At 37.5% G+C, this 26,700-nt stretch overlaps 2 protein-coding genes across 5 annotated transcripts in view; one reads left to right on the forward strand and one right to left on the reverse strand.

Annotated features, from left to right (window-relative positions):
* The window catches only part of ATP10D (ATPase phospholipid transporting 10D (putative)), a 90,853-nt gene extending 82,843 nt beyond the window's left edge, over positions 1-8,010 (forward strand). Inside the window, 2 exon segments of the mRNA XM_060299300.2 lie at positions 2,399-2,537; positions 2,539-8,010. Of these exon segments, the coding sequence (XP_060155283.1) occupies positions 2,399-2,537; positions 2,539-2,733 (334 nt within the window). The 3' untranslated portion in view covers positions 2,734-8,010.
* Positions 4,778-26,700, reverse strand: part of CORIN (corin, serine peptidase) — a 254,774-nt gene continuing 232,851 nt past the window's right edge. For all 4 annotated transcript variants that reach the window (XM_030880459.2, XM_060299302.1, XM_060299301.1 and 1 more), the window contains 3 exons: positions 24,653-24,924; positions 22,410-22,543; positions 4,778-6,808 (listed from right to left, as the gene is read on the reverse strand). In XM_030880459.2, the coding sequence (XP_030736319.2) occupies positions 6,626-6,808; positions 22,410-22,543; positions 24,653-24,924 (589 nt within the window). In that variant the 3' untranslated portion in view covers positions 4,778-6,625. The remainder of the gene's footprint in view (positions 6,809-22,409; positions 22,544-24,652; positions 24,925-26,700) is intronic.

Genomic DNA, 26,700 nt, shown 5'->3' on the forward strand with positions numbered 1-26,700 from the left:
TGGGTTTCTAATCTATAGATCTCTTGAACTGTTTAGAGCTCTTCCCTTTTATAGTTTTATAAAATCTATCTGTTTAGCTGAAAACACTATAGCAAATAGCTGTTCTACCTTTTTAAACATGATATGAACATCAAATGGTGATTCAATATTATTCTCTAACAGGGTTGACAAATTGGCTCACAGGCCAAATCTGACCCACTGCCTGTTTTTGTAAAGTTTTATTGGATCATAGACATACTCACTAATTTAAATATTGTCTATGGCTGTTTTTGCACTACAACAGCAGAGTTGAACAGTTCCAACAGAGACTATTTGGCTCACAAAACCTGAGATATTACTGTCTGGTCCATTGGACAACAGTTTGCCAACCCCAGTCTGTAACACAATCATAAGGCACAAGGGGCACAAACCCTTTGTTGCTGAAAGACATCCGTTCTAGAAATGCATAAGAAAAACCCACCTGAGTCATTCTGTGGTGGTTACAGTTGTATACTTAATATCACTGGTAAACTGAGATGGTACTGTAGTGTTCACTGTTATTACCAGCTTTCAGATTAAAAACTGACAAGATGAACTTTTAGAATTTATGAAGAAACAATTAACTTTTAAGTTATAGCCTGAAATTTTTCTTCAAGAGCATTAATGGTACAATTTTATCTAATATTGTTGTGGTGAGCTGAAAAAACTGACCCCTAAAATACATCTGTGTCCTAATCCCTGGAACCTGGTGAATGTTTTATTTATTTAGCGAAAAAAGGAATTTGCAGATGTGATTAAGGATCTTGAGATGGGGAGATTATCTGGCTGGGCCCAAAATGCCCTCACAAGTGTCTTTATCAGAGAGAGGCAGGGTGAGATTTGACACTGACAGAAAAGGAGAAAGCACTTTGACCATGGTAGCAGAGATCTCTGGGTCACAAGCCAAGGAATGCCTGCAGCCACCAGAAGCCAGAAGGAGCAAGGAATGAGTTCTCCCCTAGAGCCTCCAGAGGGAGCATGGCCTTTCCAACACTTTGATTTTGTTTCAGTGAAACTGATTTCAGAATTCTTGGCCTTCAGAACTGTGAGAGAATAAGGTTTTGTTATTCTAAGCCAGCACATTTACGGTAATTTGTTACAGCAGCTATAGGAAACTAATACAGACTTTGGTATCAGAAAGGTGGGTGCTGCTGTAACAAATACCTAGAAGTGTGAAATAGACTTTGAAATTAGATAACGGGCAGAGCCTGGCAGAATTTTGAGGCACATAATAGAAACATACTAGACTCCCTTAAACAGACTGTCAATAGAAGTATGGACATTACAGTGTCTGCTGGTGACAATTCAGAAGCAAGGAGGAAGCATGGGCAGAGAGTGCCATATCATCTTGGAAAACACGTAAATGATCATAAATAGAATGTTGCTAGAAATATGAGCATTAAAGGCACTGCTGGTGAGGTCTCAGAAGGAAAGGAGAAACATGTTATTGGAAATTGGAGGAAAGGGGATCTTTGCAATATAGTGGCAAAAAACTTAGCTGAATTGTGTTCTACTGTTATGTGGAAAGCAGAATTTGTAAGTGATGAACTTGGATGTTTAGCTGAGGAGTTTTCTAAGCAAATGTTTGAAGGTTTGGTCTGGTTTCTTCTTGCTGCTTACAGAAAAATGTGAGAGAAAAGAGACTGAGGGAAGTACTATTAAGCCCAAAGGAACTAGATTTAGAAAATTCTCAGCCTATCCAGATTTCAAATTTGCTAAAATTAGGAGATTGGCTGTTGGGAGTATGCTCTGGAGAGAAGGCCCAGAGTGTGGCTGGACAACCTTTGCTAGTGCTGAAGAGATTAGGTGTGTGACTCATGGATCCTCTTAGCCATCTCAGCAGTCACCAAGGAAGGAGATGGGATATACAGGAAAGATCTGTGGAGGACCCTCTTATCTAATGCTGTAAATACCCATGACATACATTGGAGACTCACAAGGTTTTTGTGAATGCTATAGCAGCATAAATACTGTCAGCTTGGACTGAAAGGGACACGTTTGTGATAATTTGCTGCAATAGCCATAGGAAACTAATAGCTAGCATTAAAAAAAATACTCACTTACTGTGTGCCAACGCTTGGCCTGCTTTATATGTATTATCTCATTTAACTTAACATTAAGGCTGTAGCACTATTGGTATCTCTACTTTTACAGTTTTTATTTTTTATTTATTTGACAATCAGGAACTCACTATTTTCTCAGTGTTTCACAAATACTAATTTAATATTGTTATATTTTCCATTTTATAATTCACTTATTCTCCCCCTTTACCTCAAGAAGGGTCACCAGACACTTCTACTTTTTCTAATTGGTGAGTACTTTTTGTGTCCCATAATGCATTTGAGGGGAATGTAATTCTGTGATGCTTTTTGTAACCTAGGTTTATATACAGAGTTCTTCAGGGATCCCTGTTCCCATCTCCAATTCTGAGGGCGAAACACTTTGACAGACTGCCTGCAGAGGACAGGACTGAAGCTCTCAAGAAGTGGAAAGGGGCTGGAAAGATGGATCAGTTGACAGATATCTAAGTATTCTGACCACTCCACTGTTAAGTCAGAGAGAATACCCATTTCTGACCCTTCTGCTGTCTTTGCAGTGATGTCGGCAACTTCTTGTGCTGTTGAACAAGGAAATTTATCTGTATGTGAAACTGCTTTAGACTCAGACTACTCTGAAAATAAGGCCTCAGGGATGGCTGGACCCTCAAAGGATTAAAAGAGCAGAATACCCTCCTTGGAGTTGCAAGTAGGCCTTCAAGTTTGGAAGAGGGCCTTTGAAGAGGTTCCTCTACCAAACCAGCATGACTTGGATTTTTCCTTAAGGGACAAGAACATTTTACTGGGCTTGGAAAAGCCAGTGTGATGACCTTTACTGTATGTTTGTAGACATTTGTAAAGGAGGTTAGAGTTTGACCTGAACAGAGTTTAGAGAAGTGAAATATTTAATTCAGAATCAAATGCTTTTAGGAAACTTTTTGGATTTTGTAAAAGCATTTTAATTGTTCTAGACATGCAAATATTTTCAAGGGAATTCATTTGAGACATATATTTATTTTACTATCTGCTCATTTCAGTGTTCTCCTGAGGTGGAAGGCTTCACTGGTAAGGGGCAGCAGGGATGCCAGAGTTCCATGGAGATGTGTTCTTCTCTCTGCTTCCTGTCAACAGAAGACTTTTTATGAGTTATACCTCTGTGCAGATGTTTTCAATTGGGAAACAGAGGCCATAGGTAAGGAATACAAAGTCAGCTGAGTCTAGGGGCCCTTTGTCAATTTCCCATATTCTAAAACTGACAATAGCCTAATCAAAATGAGACAATCAATTTCAGAACAGTCTTAGGGAGATCATTTGAGGGTTTATAGTCTTTATAATACCCTACAACTTTTCTGCTTTTGCAACCTCTGAAAATGAGATATTATGGAACTGACAGTAATACAGGTGGTTCTCAGGAGGATTCCATGAGGTTCTTAGATTTGTTTTTTAATACATTTTAGGACAAGAATGTCTATATAAAGTTAATTGCTGTTGCAAATCATGTATGCTGGTTTTAGTTGGAACAAAGAAACTCGTTTCTACCAAAACTGTCAGGTATTATTTTAAGATTATATATTCTTGTTGAGTTCTTTTAAAAGTCTATATCTGTCCATCTGAAAATTGTCGGCCACCCAGAATTTCCTTCATGAAATTTCCATGCTAATGTTCCATGTCTATATGAAGCTCTTCTTAATGACTATTCAAGTATTATGCTCAGGGCTTAATCTTCTACCTGCTACCTACTGTCCTGGTCTGACATTTTTTGTAGCCTTCTGATGTTATTGCAAGTGGTCTTTTATACAGACTGATTTCTAGAATATTCAGAATCCCATATGGCTAATGGAGGTAGCTTTCTTCTTTCTTAAGATTTTTTAAAAATAAACTGTTTAATAAATAACATATACAAAAAGCTGTCATTGCTCCTATAGATACTCACCAAATCCAACAGTAATTGGTACCAGAACTTAGAAGGAAAATCCCAAAGCACACCTTTTACCAGAATACTGTTTTGACCTTTTCTTACATGGAAAAGTCAGTGATCCTCATAGCAGCTGGCATTCATTCCTTGAGATCATCATCTTCCAATAAATAAAAATTTAGAGATATATTCACTTGCAAATAAAAGATTAGAATCTAAGGATAAAAAGACTGAGTCCAAAAGACTAAGAGAAAAGGTCAATCCCCAGGATGTAAAACATCTGTACACATGAGTAGAGGAAAGTCTTGAGTCTTCATGCTATGGGTCTACAATCTCTTATCCACAATTCCACAGTCTCAAGAACTCTGAAAACTGAAAAAGTTTTCATAAATTAGGCACAAATTCAATGTGTTAAACAGATGTAAGGCTATTTATTTATTTAATGTAATTATTCATATATTTTGCTACGAAAATATTAGTAGATTTTATACTGGGTGCTAAACGTTGTAATATTATGCTTTTAAAATTTTTTAAAATTCTGGATTCTGAAACATTTCTGGCCCTCAGGCAAAAGAGATTTGGGATCTGTATGAAGCCTTTAAAGGGTCTTATCTACAATAACTCTTTTACACAAAGTTACCCAAGCTGATGTGGTCTGTTGCATTTCGGTATTCAGTGTATTTCACCAAATTTGGGGGAGCCCAAATCTGTTCCTAGTAGCCAAAAAAAAAAAAAAAAAAAATTAACAGTATACCTGTGTGATACAATTTTACCCATAAAGATTTATAAAAGAATTGGATCAGATTCCCAAAATGTGCTCTAGACATGAAAGATCCTTGCCTTCTTATCAGGGCTGAAGTTTTCCTTGGACCCTCAATGGGTTATTGGAGACTGCTAGCAACCTCTCATTTCAGACTAATCAAAGAGCCATCTTCCATCTAAAATAAAAGAGTATGTTCCTGGGGGAGTGAGATATAAGACAAGAAAATTTTGATTGGTGGGAAACTGGATGCCAACTATAATAGTGGGAGGCACCGTTTTCTGGGGCTTGCTCCATGTTTTATATCCATAAAAAGAAAAGATTATACCGTTTTATTTGTATTAAGGGTTACTTAAAGTAAGTACAAGATGTATATTTCACTGAACATAAGTTGAGCATATGTTGTTACATTATGTACCTATAATTATAACAAAACTGACATGTGTTCTTAAACTTTCATACAGTTGCGACCACAATTCGGTTGCCGGATTTTACATTCTAAATAGGTTTATATAAACTACAGAACAAGAGATGAATAATGTGGAAAGTGTCAAGACAACTTTTCGAATGTCACCTACGCACACATATAGAAAAGAGTACAAAAAAGACACGTATAAAATTGCAGGTAGTCTCTGGGGAATGCTGAGGCAGCCCAGGTTGCTGGTGGAGGGAATCCTACTTGTTCAAAAGGCATTTGGATGTTGCAAAATGGATGCCTGACTAATTGAAGTAGGTGCATGTGAAGATTTGTGTTTTGAAGCTTTTTTGCGGGGAAAAAAATACCGTAACCACTAATTACTTCAAAATTGATGTGTGTAAAGTGGCCTAGTGCTTAAAAGCATCTTTAAATTTTTGTTTTAATTATCAATGGGAAGAAATGGCAACACCAGATATTAAACATCTTTCAAGGACAATTACAAAATGTTTTTCTCCGTGCAAAGTTTTACTGTGCTTTCAGATACATTTCTGTGACTTTATTGGTATGGATAAACACAAGAAAACTGGAAAATACTTAATTAGGGGTGGGGTGCAATTTTCTTTTGAAAAGATTGCATCTCTCTACTCTAAAGCAAATCCTCCTATAGCAAAGTTTAATCTCAACTTCACTGTCACATAGGCAGAATGAAATATTTCCCACAGGTATTTTCCTAGTTGTCAAAATCTCAATTGGCTAAGTGATACACAGTGAACAAACCCCAGCTCTAGGAAGGTTCTTTGGAGACTTTCTGTAAAATTACAATCTTGATTTAAATTCAGAATGGGCAGTCCAAGCATGTCAGGTGCTAATATGGATGTCAAAAGAGCTTTGTGCTCAATGTGATTTGCTATTTCAGCTACCTAAACGGATGCTCTGTCTTTCATAAGTTCTCAGCATTATGCAAACTTTAGAAGAGTAATAGTAAATAACTTAAGCATGTAAATTATCTTGGCTTTTAATAAATCAAAAGCAAGTCTCTGATGTTAATATTGTAATTTGCTATTATGCTCTTGTGCTTGAGAAACAAAAGCTGGCAAAGATTAGTCAGCCTGGATCTCAATGTCCTTTTTGTGACTGGACAAAAGGGAACTTTCTCTAACCTGTTACACTCTTCTCTTTCCAGAGTGGATCATTTCATGTTATAGTTAAGGTTAGGCCTGCCTGGCAAAAGAACAAACTCTGTTTTGCTTTGGGTTTTAAAAGATTTTCATTCAACTTGATGTAAGAGAAAAATAGAATTTAAAAAACAAAAAGCTGCATAAAATTAGACCAAGACAAACATGAACATTTGCAGTGCACTGTGGAGCATTACTGTCCATGAAAGTGCTTCCACACAGCTCTCTGCAGGAAGTCCTCCACTATCGAGAAGGCTATTTGCTCTGAGTGTCGCTGGTAAAAGTCTCTGATCATCTTTGGAATTAGTTTAGGAAAAAGGCGTGGATGTATATTTGTCTTTCAATCCATTTGACAAAGTATGTCACGTTGCTATAAACTCCAGGTCCCAGGACTTTGGAAAAGCAGACAGAGCCCCATGAAGTTAAGCCAAATAATGTCCACTGTCCTCCAGGCCGCTCACAGACCAGAGGCCCACCACTGTCACCCTGTAATGAAGAGCAGTGGACGTTAGTCACTGGTATGTCAGAGACCTCACGGTGTCCATGCTATCCTGAGGGTAAAATAAAGCCAAACCCAGTTTAACCAATATCCTGAAAAATTTCAGCAGAGCTCTCATTGTCAACCTGAGAGCTTTCCACTACATAAACAGAACTTTCAAATGAACATTTTAAATCTTGATCTTTAAAAGAATAGAAATGACTTGGGAAAGGACTATATTCTTTTTTTCCAGGAAATCAGAGGACTTTTTGTCATTTCCTGCACTTAATGAAGATATCAAACTTTTTAATTTAGCGTATCAGAACTGAGTCTCTCATAATTGATTTCATTCTTTAATTTTGATCCATTTTATAAATGTAGAACATACCCAAAATGGAACATTCAAGGATAGTTTTCCCACAAAAAGTGCTAGAAAAATACTCTAAAGTAATTCATTACTTTCAAGATTCTTGCTATGTGAATGAATGCATTAAATAAGACCATTTACTGTATTTAATAGAAAAAAATTAGCATGCTTAAACAGAAAATACCACATAAGAATTAATTATAGTAAAACATTATAACCTACATTTTATTTCATATGCATAGTAGTGGTTTTCATTCTTGATATTTAGGTGTTGCAGGCGAGTTTTACTCAGTTTTTTGATCCACATATAATTAACAGAAAAACACTGTGGCTTTTAAAATGCTAATGTTTGCTACATCTGAAAAGATGAGAATGAGAGATGTATTCTGCATGGCCTCAAAAGAGAAGGACCGATACCCTAGAAAATAAGTAAGTATGTGGACTCATGGCAGAAATTTACAAATACTCCTTGCCCTGCAAGAATTTCAAACTTGTAAGTACATCTATGGTCCTCCTACTTTGTAATGTCGGGGAATAGTAGAAATCATGTTTACTGATGCTCTTCTAAACACTTTCCCTGTATTAGTTCATTTAATCCTCATGAAATCCCTACAGGTTAATAATAATAATTATTATTATTTACATGTTATTACTTATATAATTATTTAAATATATAATAATTATAACTGTTATATCTACTTTGGAGATGATAAAACTGAAGCACAGTTTTATAACTTGTTCATTAGCAGAGCTAGGAGTTAAACCCAGGCAGTCTGGCACATGACTCCAACTTTATAACTACTAGGTTATCTTGTTTCTTAGAAATGCTACTGAATACAACTGCTATTAAAACAAAATTGACTTTATGATTGTGCTGTATGCTTTTGTAGAAGTGGTGATCTGTTTTTTTTTTTTAATTGAAGTTTAGTTGACTTAGAATATTGTGTTAGTTTCAGGTGTACAGCAAAGTGATTCAGTTACATATTTCTTCAGATTATTTTCCATTATAGGTTAATACAAGATATTGAATATAGTTCCCTGCACTATACAGTAAATCCTTGTTGCTTATCTACTTTATGTATAGTAGTTTGTTAGTGCCATACTCCTAATTTATCCCTTCCCCCCCTCCCTTTCCCCTTTGGTAACTATAAGTTTGTTTACTATGTCTGTGAGTCTGTTTCTATTTTATATGTAGATCCATTTGTATTATTTTTTAGATTTCACATGTAAGTGATATCATATAATATTTGTTTTTCTTGGACTTCACTAAGTATACTATTCTCTAGGTCCATCCATGTTGCTGCAAATGGAATTCTTTCTTTCTTTTTTTGGCTGAGTAATATTCCATCGTACCACATCTTCTTAAGCCAGTCAGGTGTTGGTGGGCACTTGGGTTGTTTCTATGTCTTAGTTATTGTAAATAGTGCTATGAACAATGGGGTGCATATATCTTTTCAAATTAGAGTTTTCATCTTTTCCAGATGATATGCCCAGGAGAGGGATTGCTGGATCATATGGTAACTCTATTTTTAGTTTCTTAAGGAAGCTCTGTATTCTTTTCTTTACTGGCTACACCAATTTACATTCCCACCAACAGTGTAGAAGGGTTCCCTTTTCTCCACACCCTCTCCAGCATTTATTATTTGCAGACTTTTTGATGATAGCTAGTCTGATCAGTGTGAGGTGATACATCATTATGGTTTTGATTTGTATTTCCCTAATAATTAGTGGTGTTAAGCACCTTCTCATGTGCCTGCTGACCATCTGTATGTCGTTTTTGGAGAAATGTCTATTTAGGTTTTCTGCCCATTGGGTTGTTTTTTCAATATTGAATTGTATGAGCTGTTTGTATATTTTGGATATTAACCCCTTGTCAGTCACATCATTTACAAATATTTCCTCCCATTCTGTATGTTGTCTTTTTGTTTTGTTCATGGTTTCCTTTGATGTGCAAAAGCTTTAGGTTTGATTAGGTCCCATTTGTTTATTTTTGCTTTTATTTCTTTTGCCTTGGGAGACTGATCTAAGAAAATCTTGCTACAATTTATGGCAGAGAATGTTTTGCCTATGTAATCTTCTACAAGTTTTATGGTATGTCTTACATTTAGTTCTTTAAACCACTTTGAATTTATTTTTCTATAAGGTATGATTTACATGTAGCTGTCCAGCTTTCCCAACACCACGTTTTAAAGAGATTGTCTTTTCTGCATTGTATTCTTGCCTCCTTTGTCATAGATTAATTGACCATAAGTGTTTGGGTTTATTTCTGGCCTCTCTGTCCTGTTCCATTGATCCATATGTCTGTCTTTGTGCCAATATCAAGCTATTTTGATTACTGTAACTTTGTAGTATAGTCTGAAGTCTGGAAGGGTTATGCCTCCAAGCTTTGTTCTTTTTCCTCAGGATTGCTTTGGCAATTCTGGGTCTTTTGTGGTTCCACATAAATTTTAGGTTTACTTGTTCTAGTTATGTAAAAAAAATGTCATGGTATTTTGACAGGGATTGCATTAAATCTGTAGATAGCTTTGGGTAGTATGGCCAGTTTAATAATACTAATTCTTCCAATCCAAGAGCATGGGATATCTTTCCATTTCCTTGAATCATCTTCAGTTGCCTTTACAATGTTTTATAGTTTTTAGTATAAAGGTCTTTTACTTCATTGGTTAAATTTATTCCTGGGTATTTTTTATGTGATTTTAAAAATGATTTTTAAATTTTCTTTGATATTTCATAGTGTAAAGAAATGCAACAGATTTCTGTATATTAATATTGTATTCTGCTACCTTGCTGAATTCATTTATTAGCTCTAATAGTTTTTGTGTGGAGACTTTAGGATTCTCTATATAGAGTATCATGTCATCTGTAAATAGTGACAGTTTTCTCTCTTTCCCTCCAACTTGGATACTTTTTATTTCTTTTTCCTGTATGATTGCTGTGGCTAGGACTACCAATACTGTTTTGAATAGAAGTGGTGAAAGTGGGCACCCTTGTCTTGTTCCTGAGTTTAGCAGGAAGGTTTTCAGCTTTTCAGCATTATTATGTTGGCTGTAGGTTTGTCACAAATGGCTTTTATTATGTTGAGGTATGTTCCCTCTGTACCCACTTTGGTGAGAATTTTTATCATGAATAGATGTTGAATTTTTTCAAATGTTTTCTCTGCATCTATCGAGATGATCATGTGCTTTGTCTTTCCTTTTGTTAATCTGGCACATTACATTGATACATTTTTCATCTATATTCATCAAATATATTGACCTGTAATTTTCTTTTTTTGTAGTGTCTTTGTCTGATTTTGGTATCAGGGTCATGGTGGCTTCATGGAGTGACTCTGGGAGTTTTCCCTCCTTTTCAATTTTTTGGCATAATTTGAGAAGGATAGGTATAAGTTTTTCTTTGTATGTTTGGTAGAATTCCCCAGTGAAGCCATCAGGTCCTGGACTTCTGTTTGCAGGGAGTTTTGTTTTGTTTTCTTTTACAGATTCTATTTCACTTACAGTGCTCAATCTGTTTAAATTATCTGTTTCTTCTTGATTCTGTTTTGGTGGGCTGTATGTGTCTAGAAACTTGTCCATCTCTTTTAGATTGTCCAATTAGTTGGCATATAACTTTTCATAGTATTTTTTTTTGTATTTCTGTGGTATTAGTTGTTATTTCTCCTCTTTCATTTCTTATTTTGTTTATTTGGATCCTCTGTTTTCTTCTTGGTGGGCCTGGCTAGAAGTTTGTTGAGTTTATCTTTTCAAAAAACCTGGTCTTGATTTTATTGATCTTTTCTATTGTTTTTTTAATCTCTATTTTATTTCTTCTATAATCTTTATTATTTCCTTCCTTCTGCTGTGAGTTTGTTTTTGTTCTTATTCTAATTTATTTAGCTAGTAGGTTAGGTTGTTTGAGATTTTTCTTATCTCTTGAGGAAGGCCTTATTGCTATGAACTTCCCTATTAGAGCTGCTTTTGCTGCATCCCATAGATTTTGTAAGGTTTTGTTCTCATTTTCCGATTTCTTATTTGATTTCATCATTGATCCATTGGTTTTCTTAGTGGCATGTTGTTTAGTCTCCATGTATTCACTCTTTTCCTGTTTTTCTTTCTCTGGTAGTTTCATACCATTGTGGTCAGGAAAAATGCTTGAAATGATTTCTAAATTTGTTGAGGCTTGTTTTGTGACCTAGTATGTTGTCTGTCCTGGAGAATGTTCCATGTGTGCTTGAAAACAAGTACAACTGGTCTGTTGTGTCATTTAGGACCTCTGTTTCCTTACTGGTTTTCTGTCTGGATGATCTGTCCATTGATGTCACTGGGGGTCACTGGGGTGTTAAAATCTCCTACTATTATTGTATTCCAATCAGTTTCTCCCTTTATGTCTATTAGTATTTCTTTTACATATTTATATGCACCCAATACAGGAGCACCTATGTTAATCAGTATAATAGCCTCTTTTAGTATTGATCCCTTTATCATATGATACACTTCTTTGTCTTTCTTTATGGCCTTTGTTTTAAAGTCTATTTTGTCTGATATAAGTATTTCTACCCCGGCTTTCTTATTATTTCCATTTTCATTAAATATTTTTTCCATCCCCTCACTTTCAGTCTGTGTTTGTCTTTCACCCTAAAGTGAGACATTTTTAGGCAGCATATTGTAGGTTCATGTTTTTTATTCAAGGTATCATTCTGTATTTTGATTGGATCATTTACTCCATTGACATTTAAGGTAATAATTGACATGGGAGGAGACAAGATGGTGGAGTAGAAGAAATTGAGCTCACCTCCTCTCACAAAAACACCAAAATCACAACCACTGAACAACCATCAATAGAAAAGACTGGAACCTAGCAAACAAGATATTCTACATCCAAAGACAAAGAAGAAGCCACAACAAGATGGTAGGAGGGGCACATTTGCAGTAAAATCAAATCCCATATGCACTGGGTGGGTGACCCAAAAACTGGAAAATTATTATTATATCACAGAGGTTCTCCCACAGGAGTGAGAGTTCTGAGCCCCACATCAGGCTCCCCAGCCTGGGGATCTGGCATCAGGAGGAGGAGAGCCCAGAGCATTTGGCTTTGAAGGCCAGCAGCACATGAGAAGGCCTTCAAAGCGCAGGAGCTCCACAGCACTGGGGAAAAAAGAGACTCCACTCTTGAAGGGCACACACAAGGTTTCACGTGCACTGGGATCCAGGGCAAAGAAGGGACTCAATAAGAGCCTGGGCCAGACCTACCTGTGTATCTTGGAGGGTCTCCTGGGGAGGTGGGGGTCAGCTTTGGCTCACTGGGGGCAAGGACACTGGTGGCAGAGGCCCCAGGAAGTACTCATTGGCATGAGCTCTCCTGGAGGTCAACATTTTGGCACTGAAACCTGCCCCCCTCAACAGCCTGCAAGGTCCAGTGTTGGGATGCCTCAGGACAGACAGCCAACACAGCCCCACTTACAGGCTGCCTAAAGTCATCCTGAATGCACAGCTGCCTCTAAACACACCTTTTGAAACAGCCCTGCCCACCAGAGGGACAAGAACCAGCTCCATCCACCAGTGTGCAGGCACCAGGCCCTCCCACCAGGAAGCCTGCACAAGCCCCTGGACCAACCTCACCCACCAGGGGGTAGACACCAGAAGCAAGAGGAACTACAAACCTGCAGCATGAGAAATGAAGGCCACAAACACAGACAGACAAGATGGCAGAGAAATATGTTCCAGACGAAGGAACAAGATAAAACCCCAGAAGAACAAGTAAGTGAAGTGGAGATAGATAGATAGGCAATCTGCCTGAAAAAGTATTCAGAGAAATGATAGTAAAGGTGATCCAAGATCTTGGAAAAATAATGGAGGCACAGCCTGAGAAGATACAAGAAATAATTAACAGAGATTTAAAGAACAAACAGATGAACAATACAAAAATTGAAATGAAAAATACACTAGAAGGAATCAATAGAAGAATAAATGAGGCAGAAGAACAAATAAGTGAGCTGGAAGACAGATTGGTGGAAATCATTGCTGCAGAACAGAAGAAAGAAAAAAACTGAAATAAGGACCGTCTAAGAGACCTCTGAGACAACATTAAATGCACCAACTTTTGCATCATAGGGGTCCCAGAAGAGAGAGAAACGGCCTGAGAAAATATTTGAAGAAATAGCTGAAAACTTCCCTAACATGGGAAGGGAAACATGGACTGAAGTCCAGGAAGCACAGAGAGGCCCACACAGGATAAACCCAAGGACGAACAAGCCAAGACACATATCAAATTTTCAAAAACTAAAGACAAAGAGAAAATATTAAAAGCAACAAGGGAAAAGCAACAAGTAACATACAAGGAAATCTTCATATAGTTATCAGCTGATTTTTCAGCAGAAACTGCAGGCCAGAAGGGATTGGCATAATATATTTCAAGTGATGACAGGGAAAAACAGACAACCAAGAACACTACCCAGCAAGGCTCCTGTTCAGATTCAATGGAGTAATCAAAACCTTTACAGACAAGCAAAAGCTAAGAGAATTCACCACCAAACCAGCTTTACAACAAAATGCCAACAAACTGCTAGAGGAACTTCTCTAGGCAGAAAAGAAAAGGCCATCATTAGAAACAAGAAAATTATGAATGGGAAAGCTCACCGGTAAAGGCAAACATACAGTAAAGGTAGGAAATCATCTCCCTGCAGGTATGATATCAAAACCAGTAATCATGAGAAGAGGATATTGGATATAGGATATTGGAAATGCATATGAAATTAAGAAACCAGCAACTTAAATCAATCTTTTATACATATAGACTGCTATATCAAAATCTCATGGTTGATTCAAAAGGATACATTCAGCATAATGTTCATTGCAGCAATGTTTACAATAGTCAAAACATGGAGCAACCTACATGTCCATCAACAGATGAATGCATAAAGTAGATGTGGTATATCTATACAATAGAATATTACTCAGCCATTAAAAAGAACGAAATAATGCCATTGGCAGCAAGATGGATGGACCCTGAGATTATCATACTAAGTGAAGTAAGTCAGAGAAAGACAAATATCATATGACATCACTTATATGCAGAATCGTAGAAGAATGATACAAATGAACTTATTTACAAGACAGAAATAGACTCACAAACTAAGAAAAGAAACTTGGTTACTAAAGGGGAAATGTTGCGGGGGAGGGATAAATTGGAAGTTTGGGATTAACATACACACTATTTAAAATAGATAACTAATGAGAACCTACCGTATAGCACAAGGAACTCTACTCAATATTCTGTAATGACCTAAATGGGAAAAGAATTTGAAAAAGATTGTATGACTGAATCACTTTGCCCCACACTTGAAACTAACAACATTGTAAATCAACTATACTCCAATATAAAATAAAAAAAATTTTTAAAAGCCTCATGGTAACCACAAACCAAAAATCTACAATACATACACAAACAAAAAAGAAAAAGCAATCCAAATACAACTCTAAAGATAGTCATCAAATCACAAGAGAAGAGAACAAAAGAGGAAGGGAAGAAAAAATGACCTACAGAAACAAATCATAAACAAATGGCAATAAGAATACACATATCAATAATTACCTTAAATGTAAATGGATTAAATGCTCCAACCAAAAGACACAGACTGGCTGAATGTATACAAAAATAAGACCTGAATATATGCTGTTGACAAGAGACCCACTTCAGATCTAGGGATAGATACAGAATGAAAGTGAGGGGATGGAAAAAGCTATTCCATGCAAATGGAAATCAAAAGAAAGCTGGAGTAGCAATACTCATATCAGACAAAATAGACTTTAAAGTCTGTTACAAGAGACAGAAAAGGACACTACAGAATGATCAAGGGATCAATCCAAGAAGAAGATATAACAATTATAAATATATATGCACCCAACATAGGAGCACCTCAATACATAAGGCAACTGCTAACAGCTGTAAAAGGAGAAATCAACAGTAACACAATAATAGTGGGGACTTTAACACCCCACTTACATCAATGGACAGATCATCCAGACAGAAAATTCGTAAGGAAACACAGGCCTTAAATGACACATTAGACCAGGTGGACTTAACTGATATTTAGAGAGCATTCCATCTGAAAGCAGTTGAATACACTTTCTTCTCAAGTGCACTTGGAACATTCTCCAGGATAGATCATGTGCTGGGCCACAAAGCAAACCTAGGTAAATTTTAGAAAATTGAAATTATATCAAGCATCTTTTTTGACCACAACACTATGAGATTAGATATTAACTACAAGAAAAAAAACTGTAAAAAACACAAACACGTGGAGGCTAAACAATATGTTACTAAACAACCAATGGACCACCAAAGGAATCAAAGAGGAAATCAAAAAATACCTAGAGACAAATGAAAATGAAAACACAATGATCCAAAACCTTTGGGAAACAGCAAAAGCAGTTCTAAGAGGGAAGTTTATAGCAATACAATCTTACCTCAGGAAACAAGAAAAATTTCAAATAAGCAACCTAACCTTACACCTAAAGCAACCTAACCTTACACCTAAAGCAATTAGAGAAAGAGAAAACAAACACAGCCCAAAGTTAGTAAAAGGAAAGAAATCATAAAGATTAGAACAGAAATAAATGAAATAGAGATGAAGAAAACAACAGAAAAGGTCAATGAAACTAAAAGCTGGTTCTTTGAAAAAATAAAATTGATAAATATTTAGCTAGACTCATCAAGAAAAAAAAGGTATGGGGCTTAAATCAAAATTAGAAATGAAAAAGAAGTTACAACAGACACCACAGAAATACAAAGCATCCTAAGAGACTACTACAAGCAACTACGCCAATAAAACGGACAGCCTAGAAGAAATGGACAAATTCTTAGAAAGGTACAATCCTCCACGACTGAACCAGGAAGAAATGTGATGAAAAAACTCCCAACAAACAAAAGCCCAGGACCAGATGGCTTCACAGGCAAATTCTATCAAATGTTTAGAGAAGAGCTAACACCTATCCTTCTGAAACTATTCCAAAAAACTGCAGAGGAAAGAACACTCCCAAATTCATTCTATGAGGCCACCATCACCCTGACATCAAAACCAGACAAAGATACCACAAAAAAAATAAAAATAAAAGGAAATTACAGGCCAATATCACTGAACATAGACCCCAAAATACTCAACCAGAATACTAGCAGACCAAATCCAACAATACATTAAAAGGATCATACACTAATCCCAGGAATGCAAGGATTTCTCAATATCCACAAATCAATCCGTGTGATACACCACAATAACAAATTGAAGAATTAAAACCATATGATCATCTCAATATGTGCAGAAAAATCTTTTGACAAAATTCAATGCCCATTTATGATAAAAAAAAAAAAAAGCTCTCCAGAAAATGGGCAGAGAGGGACCATAACTCAACATAATAAAGGCCATATATGACAAGCCCACAGCTAACATCATACTCATCAGTGAGATGCTGAAAGTATGTCCTCTAAGATCAGGAACAAGACTAGGATGTCTACTCTTGCCATGTTTACTCAACATAGTTTTGGAAGTCCTAGCAATGGCAATCAATCAGAGAAGAAAGAGAAATAAAAGGAATCCAAATAGGAAAAGAAAAAGTAAAACCATCACTGTTTGCAGATGCCATAATAACTATACATAGAAAATTCTAAAGATGCTACCAGAAAACCACTAGAGCTCATCAATGAATTCAGTAAAGTTTCAGGATACAAAATTAATACACAGAAATCTGTTGAACTTCTATGCATTATCAACAAAAGATCAGAAAGAGAAATTATGAAAAAATCCCATTTCCCATTGCATCAAAAAGAATAAAATACCTAAGAATAAACTTACCTAAGGAGACCAAAGACCTCTATTCAGAAAATGATGAAAGAAATCGAAGATGACACAAACAGAGGGAAAGATACACCATGTTCTTGGCCTGGAAGAATCAACGCTGTCAAAATGACTAGACTACCCAAGGCAATCTATAGATTCAGTGCAATCCCTATCAAATTACCAATGGCATTTTTCACAGAATTAGAACAAAAAATCTTAAAATTTGTATGGAAACATAAAAGGCCCCATATAGCCAAAGCAATCTTGAGAAAGAAAAACAGAGCTGGAGGAATTAGGCTCCCTCACTTCAGAATATACTATAAAGCTACAGTAATTAAAACAGTACGGTACTGGCACGACGACAGGGTTATAGATCAATGGAACAGTATAGAAAGCACAGAAATCCACACACCTATGGTCAATTAATATATGACAAAGGAAGCAAGAGTATACAATGGAGAAAACACAGCCTCTTCAATAATTGGTGCTGGGAAGACTGGACTGCTACATGTAAAAGAATGAAATTAGAATATTCTCTGACACCACACACAAAAACAAACTCAAAATGGATTAAAGATCTAAATGTAAGACCAGATACTATAAAACTCTTAGAGGAAAACATAGGCAGAACACTCTCTGACATAAATCGCAGCAATATGTTTTTGGATCTACCTCCTAGAGTAATGAATATAAAAACAAAAATAAACAAATGAGACCTAATTAAACTTAAAAGCTTTTGCACAGCAAAGGAAACCATCAACAAAACAAAAAGACAACCTACAGAATGGGTAAAAATATTTGCAAATGGTGCGACCAACAAGGATTAATCTCCAAAATATACAAACAGCTCACATGGCTCAATATCAAAAAAACAAACACCCCAATCAAAAAATGGGCAGAAGATCTAAATAGACATTTCTCCAAAGAATACATACAGATGGCCAAAAGCCACATGAAAAGATGCTCATTATTACTAATTATTAGAGAAATGCCAATCAAAACTACAATGAGGTATCACTACACACTGGCCAGAATGGCTATCATCAAAAAGTCTGTAAACAATAAATGCTGGAAAGGGTGTGGAGGAAAGGGAACCCTCTTACACTGTTGGTGGGAAGATAAATTGGTACAACCACTATGGAGAACAGTATGGACGTTCCTTGAAAAACTGAAAATAGAGCTACCATATGATCCAGCAATCCCATTTCTGGGCAAATGTCCAGAGAAAACCATAATTTGAAAAGATACATGCACCCCAATGTTCATTGCTGCACTATTTACAATAGCCAAGACATGGAAGCAACCTAAATGCCCATCAGCAGAGGAATGGATAAAGAAGATGTGCTACATATATATATAGTGGAATATTACTCAGCCATTAAAAAGAATGAAATAATGTCATTTGCAGCAACATGGATGGACCAGGAGATTATCATACTAAGTGAAGTAAGTCAGAGAAAGATAAATATCATATGATATCACCTATATTTGGAATCTAAAAAGATGATACAAATGAACTTATTTACAAAACAGAAATAGACCCATAGAATTAGAAAACAAACTTATGGTTACCAAAGAGGAAAGGTCGGGGGGGGGGGTGGTGGATAAATTAGGAGGTTGGGATTAACAGATACACACTACTATATATAAAACAGATCAACAAGGACCTACTGTATAGCACAGGGAACTTGACTCAATATTCTGTAATAACCTATATGGGAAAAGAATCTGAAAAAGAATGGATATATGAATATGTATAACTGAACCACTTTGCTGTATACCTGAAACTAACACAACATGGTAAATCAACTATACACCAATATAAAATAAAAATTAAAACAAATAATTATTGATAGGTATGTACTTATTGCCATTTTAAACCTTGTTTTCCAGTTGTTTTTGTAGTTCTTCCTTGTTCATTTCTTCTTTTTGTTTTTCCTTTTGTGGTTTGATTATTTTCTTTTGTAGTATGCTTGAGTTCCTTTCTTTCTGGTTTTTGTGAACCTATTGTGTGTTTTGATTTGTGATTACTATGGATTTCAAGTATGTTGACCCATTATTATATCTTTTTTTTTTCCATTATTATATCTTTAAACTGCTAGTCATACAAATTCAAACACATTCTAAAACATCTACATTTTTATACTCCACTCTCCCACATTTTATGATTTTTGATGTTCTATTTTACATCTTCATACTTATTCTTTTGCTGTTAATTGTAGTTATAATTGCTTTTACAAAAAAATTTTTTTTGCTTTTTAATCTATGTAGTGGCTTATTTAAGTGATCTTCAATCCTTTTACATATTTGCTTCTCCTATTATGATTTTTTTGTTTCCAATAGATTCTTCCTTCTTTTCTAGAGAAAGAAGAAGACCCTTCTTCAATATTTAGAGAAGACCCTTCAATATTTCTTTTGGGTAGGTTTAGCGTTGCTCTATTCTTTTAGTTTTTTCTTGTCTGAGAAATTCTTTATCTCTCATTCTATTCTAAATGATAATCTTGCTGGATAGAGTATCCTAGGTTGAAGGTTTTTCCCTTTCAGGACTTTGAATATATCACGCTCCTTCCTAGAAGTGGTGAACATTGCATTCATAATTTACCAATGCTGTAAACCTAACTAATAAGCATAGATTTTGCAAGAGGCTAAGCTGTTCTGTCTGAAAGCCTAATTGATTTTTTAAGCAAAATTTACTGGAAACAATTTTATTAGACATATTCCACAATTTTTTCATCTCCTCTTATATAAAAGAAATACTAAGATACTGACTTATTTAGGTTGAGCTACTTATTATGCCAGAGAGTGATTAAAACGGGATATTTACAGGTCAGCATCTCTACACTTCCAGATCAGAAACTTAGCCACATAATTATTTAGCATCTAATTTTTGCAAGATTCTGTGCTACAGTCTACACAAGTAAAGAGCTACTTTTGTCCCCAGGGGGCCAAAACTCCACTTGGGTAATGAGAAAAACTTTACATGAAACCAAAATCTAAGGGCTATAAATAAAGGAGTCTTCAAAGGAATAAGTGATTACTTCCAGCCGGAGGGGAACACAGGGTCCCCATAAGAGTGGGTTTTGAGCTAGGCTTAATGAGGCAGGTGGACATTTGTTAGTTGGAAAACAAAAGGTGAAGAAGCATCAATTCAAAACAAAAGGGGGATACAGCTAAAGGTACAAGTTGTCCGGTTTTTGGTCCTCTTTTCTTCTTCATAATATTGGGCTTTAGGCCAAAGTTTATGTTTGGTTTCAATACTGAGTTCCATGATTTCTAGACCTTAACAAAGGACCCATGGCTTCCAATGTGACCTGTTGATGCAATTAAGGAAGGTAATGAGAGGTTCTGGTGCATAATCTTGCTCCAGACTTGGTAAAAAGTAGTTATTGTTTTGTGTTTTGTTTTCTACCTGGGGTTGTGTTAGAGAGCATCTGGTATGCATTTAAGATATCCATAGTGTGGAATTCCCACCACTAAAGAAGTTGGCAGGACCTGTTTACTATTAGACATTACGATATGAACATGCCTATGCCTGTGGCTGTGTTGGACCTTCATTTCTCTTTCAAAGAATCACCTTCTATCCCCTCCCTTTAGCAGTTACCAAGAGATGAAGAGGAACTACTTTTTGGTAGACGTCCAGATCATGTTGGCAACAGGGAGAAATGTATTCACATTAATCATTGCTTCTAGGATAGTGTAGTGACCAAGCACTTGAATTCTGAAGCCAGGCTGCCTACATTCATATCTTCATTCTACCACCTTAATGCTGGGTGATATGGGGTAAATTACTTAACCTCTCTGGTCCCTTGTTTTCTTGATCTGTAAAATAGGAAAAACACAGATACTGCCACAAGGATGACTGTGACAATTAAGTGAGTTATTAGAAAGTATTTAGAAGAGATCCTGGAACACAGTAAGCACTAACTGGTAGATGTTAACATTCACATTGTTGATATTCATTGAGGGCATATGCCAGACGTCATATACACATATGTTAAAATACTGGGACATTAACCCAGTTAATCCCAAAGATACTCTGCAAATCAGACGGCATCAGCCCCATCTTACTTGGGAGAAAATATTCTACAGAGGTTAAATAACTTCTTCAGGTCACATTGTTCTCACTGCCAGAGATGGGAGCCAACCCAGACCTTTCAGGTTGCAAATCATGTGTCCTAGCCCTGACACCATGCTGCCTCCTAGTCACTTTTGTTTTGGCTTTGGTCTATCAAACCTAGGCCTCTTGCATGGAAGGCAGGGGTTCCTCTATCACTGCCCACCTCAGCTGGATGACTTGGGGCCAGAGGACAGAAGGGAAGGTGACTCACTGAAACTTCAAGGGAGCCTGCCTCCCTCTTTCCCATGACAACTGTCTAAATCACCACCAGGCCATTTCTGTTGTGAAATGGACAATCAAAAATGTCATCTTATTATGTTGGGTCAGGGGCAATAATATTGTTGCATCTCTTCTTCAATTCTAAAACTTGGGGGCAATTTGATCTACTCCAAAGCAGTGAAATAACAGAGATGCTTCATAGCACTGTCGTGCGATAACTGCCTTCCCCACTCTGTTACAAGCTTCTTTAAGTGCTCGCCCTTTTCCATCCTCCCCTGGGAGCCAGTCCAGTATAATATGCAATGAGTGTTTATTAAGTAAAAATGCTTCCCTGCGGGGGGGGGGGTGGGAGTGGTGGTGGGATGAATTGGGAGATTGGGATTGACATGTATACACTGATGTGTATAAAATGGATGACTAATAAGAACCTGCTGTATAAAAAAGATAAATAAAATAAAATTCAAAAATTCAAAAAAAGCTTCCCTGCATCGCTCAGTCAGCATACTCTATGAACTGTTGTGACCAGAAATCCTGAGTCTAAAGGTTGTGTTCAGTGATAGATATTTGAAGACATGCTGGCAATCACGTGCAGCCCCAGACAATGCCAGTGTGATCAACTCCTGAGACGGAGGTGGGTCTGTCACACACCCTGGAGATTGGAGTGTTGTATGTGCTTCAGTGCCATCACCCCGAGGGTTGAATATGCCCTTGGTGTCTGTCCCCTGCTTCCTGAGGCAACCTGGTTGGAGCTCTGGTTACCACTAGCTGCTCTCAGAAACTTGCTTGTCCTGGCCACTAAAATAGTCCAAGGAGATGGACCAGAACAATTGATTCTCCTCCTGTTGCTGGCCCAGGGTGCTGACCCCATGCAGGAGGTGAGAAAGCAGAAGGCAACCTGAGTGGGGGGCATGGAGGTTACTCAGGGCGTTGCTTGGGTCCTGAATAAAGGAAGACACCCTGTGAATAATTAAACGTTTGGTAATAAATTATTTTCAGAAGATGTTCCCAAAGGGCCACACATGAATACTAATGGGCTTATATGGACCCATTGAACCTACTGCTGAACTGAATCTCCTTGGTAACCAGAAAGCAACTTACCATGCACGAGTCAACCGTGCCAGACTCATAGCCGGCACAGATCATCCGGGTGGTGATGGTCTTAGTGTCAAAGTAGGACTGACACTGCTCCAGAGAAATGATGCGGACTTCTCCCTCTTGCAGCTTAAAAGGCACTGGATTTTTTAAAAAGAAGAAGAAATAAAATATATGAGGGTAAAATGACTCAAAACTGAGGCTAGCCAAATATGAAATGATAACATTTTTATATCAAGAAAACCATGCTCTTAAAATGTCATTTCAAAGATGAAGCTCATTTGAAATCAGAATTTTCCCATTATAAGTGCTGACAGCAATCATTTAATCAAACCCCTTCATTTTGTTAATGAGAAAATTGAGGCACAGACTGGTTAAGTAACCTGGCTCATGCTTTCCCTCTCTTATTATGTGTAGCAACGTAAACAATAGCTACTACAATGAAAAGGAAAATAATCAAGCCAGAGCTCTGCTCCAGGTGGGAGGCTGCCAGCTCTGTGACAGCTCAACATGTGAGCCGTGCTCTGCTAAAAGTTCAGACTGCCTTTTCAGACTAACAGAGGAAGGGTTGCCCTACCCTTGGTTTGAACAGTGTGTCTCATCCTGTGCTACAGTAGCCATCATTTGAGGTCGGAACCTTTAATCCTAGAGGATGCATCAGAGAGATGTCAAAGGGAAAAGCCATCCCTTAGTGTCAGCAGAGAGAACATGTGAATTTCATCTTGCTCCAAAGTTCTCACAGAATAACAATGTATTTCTCAAAGCCAGCAGCAAGAATCTCTCATTGTTTGGCCATTCTACAAAACATACACACTGTTCTCCTTTTAGATAGTGACGGTGAAGCAGTGTACATGTACAGGGTACCTTAATGGAAGGAAGAATACGTTTTCCAATACGTTTGGAAAAATCAATGCAGTGCAGACAGTGGAAGTTCCCCAAGTTGTCGAAAGAATGGTAAAAAGAACCATCGATAAGGTTTACTGGGTACCCACAGTGGGCCAGGCTCCTGCACTCAGCATTCTCTGGGCCTATTTTCTTTAATCTTTACAATAATCCTGTGAGTTAGACAGTTGCTATTATTTTTTCCATTTTATAGTAAGCTAGAAAGTGGTGTGGTCAGTGTCAATCAGATCTTTTCAAAGAACTCACACCCTTGCTCTTCCTACATTATATACGTGGTGTGTGCCACATGTCACACGATTACTCTGAGTTTAATGTGGATATTGGGAACAATACAAGTAGAGGCAATATAGATTCTGCTCTCACATATCACAAAACTAATTATAGCTTTTAAAAACCAAGATTAGCAGGCATGGTGACATCATATGTCTGACATTGCCTTCATATTTCTTACATGTTAGCTTTTCAGAAGTCATTGACTTACTCCTGTCTATTTACTTTTTTCTTTTTATTCTCAGTTGATCATATAGAAAAGAAACTCAACTTAGCTCAAAACGACTAAATTTCAAGAAAAACAATCGTCCTTCAAATTGGCAGTTGCTAAGACAGATAACAGGACACAGATATATATCATCATCCCTGAGAGCTGCAGTACTACACCTGATATAGTTGGCATGGTCAGTGCCTACCATTAAAGAAAATATCTCATCGATTAAATTCTTATTCTAAACTTTTAATAAGTCAAGCAAAATGAGAGAGTCCTTTATGGGTGGCTGAGAGTCAGCAGTACTAATTTTTAAATTTCTATATGTTTTATTAATCATCTAAGAACCCAAACTATTTAAACTAATTTGAATAGGTAAATAGCTAACCAGTTTTCCTTCTAGAAAGACTTACAGGTTGTGTTACCCATGTTGATAGGACTAAATCATAACAAAGAGTTGGAAATGGGACCGTCCAGCTTGACTGCAGAAGGGGAACTACCTAACTGCTAGACAGAGGCTCCGAGTGACTTTGCCTGAAGTGAGTGCAAATCATCAATAGAAACAATGCAAGGGAGGATGACGGATAGGTCTCGTCTTGCGTGCCAGCTCTAAAACATCAAGAGCGGCTCCCTGGAGAAAGACTGAGATGTGGAGAAGGATTTCTGAGGTTGTATCTGGGCTTGGCAGGTTTAAGTGCGTTGACATCTATGATTTGCATGGAAGGGAGAGTGACACATGATGCTAAGTATTTGTGGCTCTACTTTTATAAGTGAAAATGGGAAATGATTGCCAAAGGCCAGGAAGTACCCCATTGTTTTCCAGTTACAAGCTGAAAGGCAAGTGCTCCTGAGGATCCTGACTTACTTTTGTTGCCCATGTGTCCCCAGCCTGTGATATAGCAGTACGTATCAGGTTCTAATGACTGCTCCGGGCTGGGTAAGCAGACGGGCCGGACGTAGCTCGTTTCATTGATGTCCTCGCTTAGCTCCACTATGCTGATGTCATAGTCTACCACTGCTCGACTGTAGCGAGGATGCAGGATGATGGTTTTCACGAGGCGCATCTGCATGAACGTTGATGGGTGGTCTAGATTATTGACGCCAAACACCACTTTCCAAACGGCAGCATTCTCTCTCCTAAAATAATAATTCAAGAGCTACTGGCATCTTAAACTCAGATTTATCTTTTAAAATTTACATTTTATTTTTAAAATATTTACTTATGTAAATAATGGCTCTTTCCATGCCCATCTCCCACGTATTCATATAAGAAGCATTTATATAACCCCTGAGCAATTTGCAAATATCACACTGTTGTGGAAAGCAAAGCCCATGCTTCCTGAATGGGGCTATTCTGGAAAATAACACTTGTTCGCTTTGAAAGGCAGGCAGCGTAGTTAATACTTGCTTCATTGAGTGGGAAAGATGACGAAAAGATGTGAAGAGAAAAGAGACAAGAGAAAAAAATGAAAGAGAATGAAAAGCTGAGGCTAAGAGATCCCTCCAAGAAGGAGCCAGGGCTTCAGAAATGTCAAGTTTTCAGGGAAGGCTTCTGAAAATTTCAAGCTAGGGGCTTAAAAAGGCCACCCACAACTTCTAATGGGCAGTCTTAGACTTCACTGTTTTTGAAAACTTGTCAGCAATAGTCTAGTCAATTCCACCTTAAAACACTTTTCCACTCGCCTTCCAGCACTCTCCAAGTTCCAGAATTTCCTCCCATCTCTGTCTTCTCTGCTGGATGCTCCTCCTCTGCTCTCAGTGTCTATATTGAAGTGCTCCAGGCCGCTGCCTTCAGTCTTCTCATTCTACACTCACCCCCTAGAAGATTTCACCTAGTCCAATGGCTTTAAATGCCACCCATAGCCTTGTACCTCCCAAACATATATCTCCAGCTCCATCCTCTCCCTTGAGCTGCAGACTTGTACGTCCAATTATCCACTCACATATTTGCTTGGATGTTTGATACTGGCTAAGATTTATGAGTGCTAACTGTGTATGTGGCAATGTTGTTAGCATTCAGAATTCATTGTACAGTTATTTAATATTTATAGCCACCAGTTATGCAGTTGAATCATCTCTCTTATACACAACAATGATTGCATTAGCAAGTCTTCACTACTCTGCTTTCAAATATATCCTGAATCTTGTTGTTTCTCCCTCTGCCACCACTACAATCCTAATCTCCCAAACATGATGAGCTACTCTCATCTCCCAAATGGTGGCCCTTCTTCTACTCTTCGCCCCTGTAACCCATTCTCCTCACTGTCACAGAGTGATCTTTTTAAAAATAAAATTAGATCAAATTCATTTTCTGCTCATAATTCTCCAAGGACTTTGAATCACACTCAAGACAAACTGTAGACTCCTATCCATGGCCTTCGAGGCCCCACATAGCCTGCTCCATTCGAACCCCAGGGACTTTCTATTTTGGGACATGCCAAGGACATCCACAACTCAGGACTCTTCCCTTTCTGTTCTCTCAGCTCTCACGTGGCTCCCACACTGATTCCTTCTCTTTACCCAGGTCCCAGCTCTAACATCGCCACCTCAAAGCTGTCCTCCGTGACTGCCCAGTCTAGGCTTTACCCCGTCACTCTCTACTCTTGACCCAGCTTTAATTTTTGTCTCACAGCGCTCATTGATACCAATGATGATATACTTCTTTGTCTGTTCTGTGTCTGGTCCCCAGACTGTAAGTTCTGTGAAGGCAGGGACTTGGCTGCTATTCCCAGGACCTAGTACCTAGCATACATTGGGTTCTTAACATGTACTTGTTTAATGATAGTTCAACAGATGATATTTCAAAACATGTATTAGGGCTTCCCTGGTGGTGCAGTGGTTGAGAATCTGCCTGCTAAAGCAGGGGACACGGGTTCGAGCCCTGGTCTGGGAAGATCCCACATGCCGTGGAGC

This window comes from Globicephala melas, chromosome 5 (genome assembly GCF_963455315.2).
Source record: "Globicephala melas chromosome 5, mGloMel1.2, whole genome shotgun sequence".
NCBI lineage: Eukaryota > Metazoa > Chordata > Mammalia > Artiodactyla > Delphinidae > Globicephala > Globicephala melas.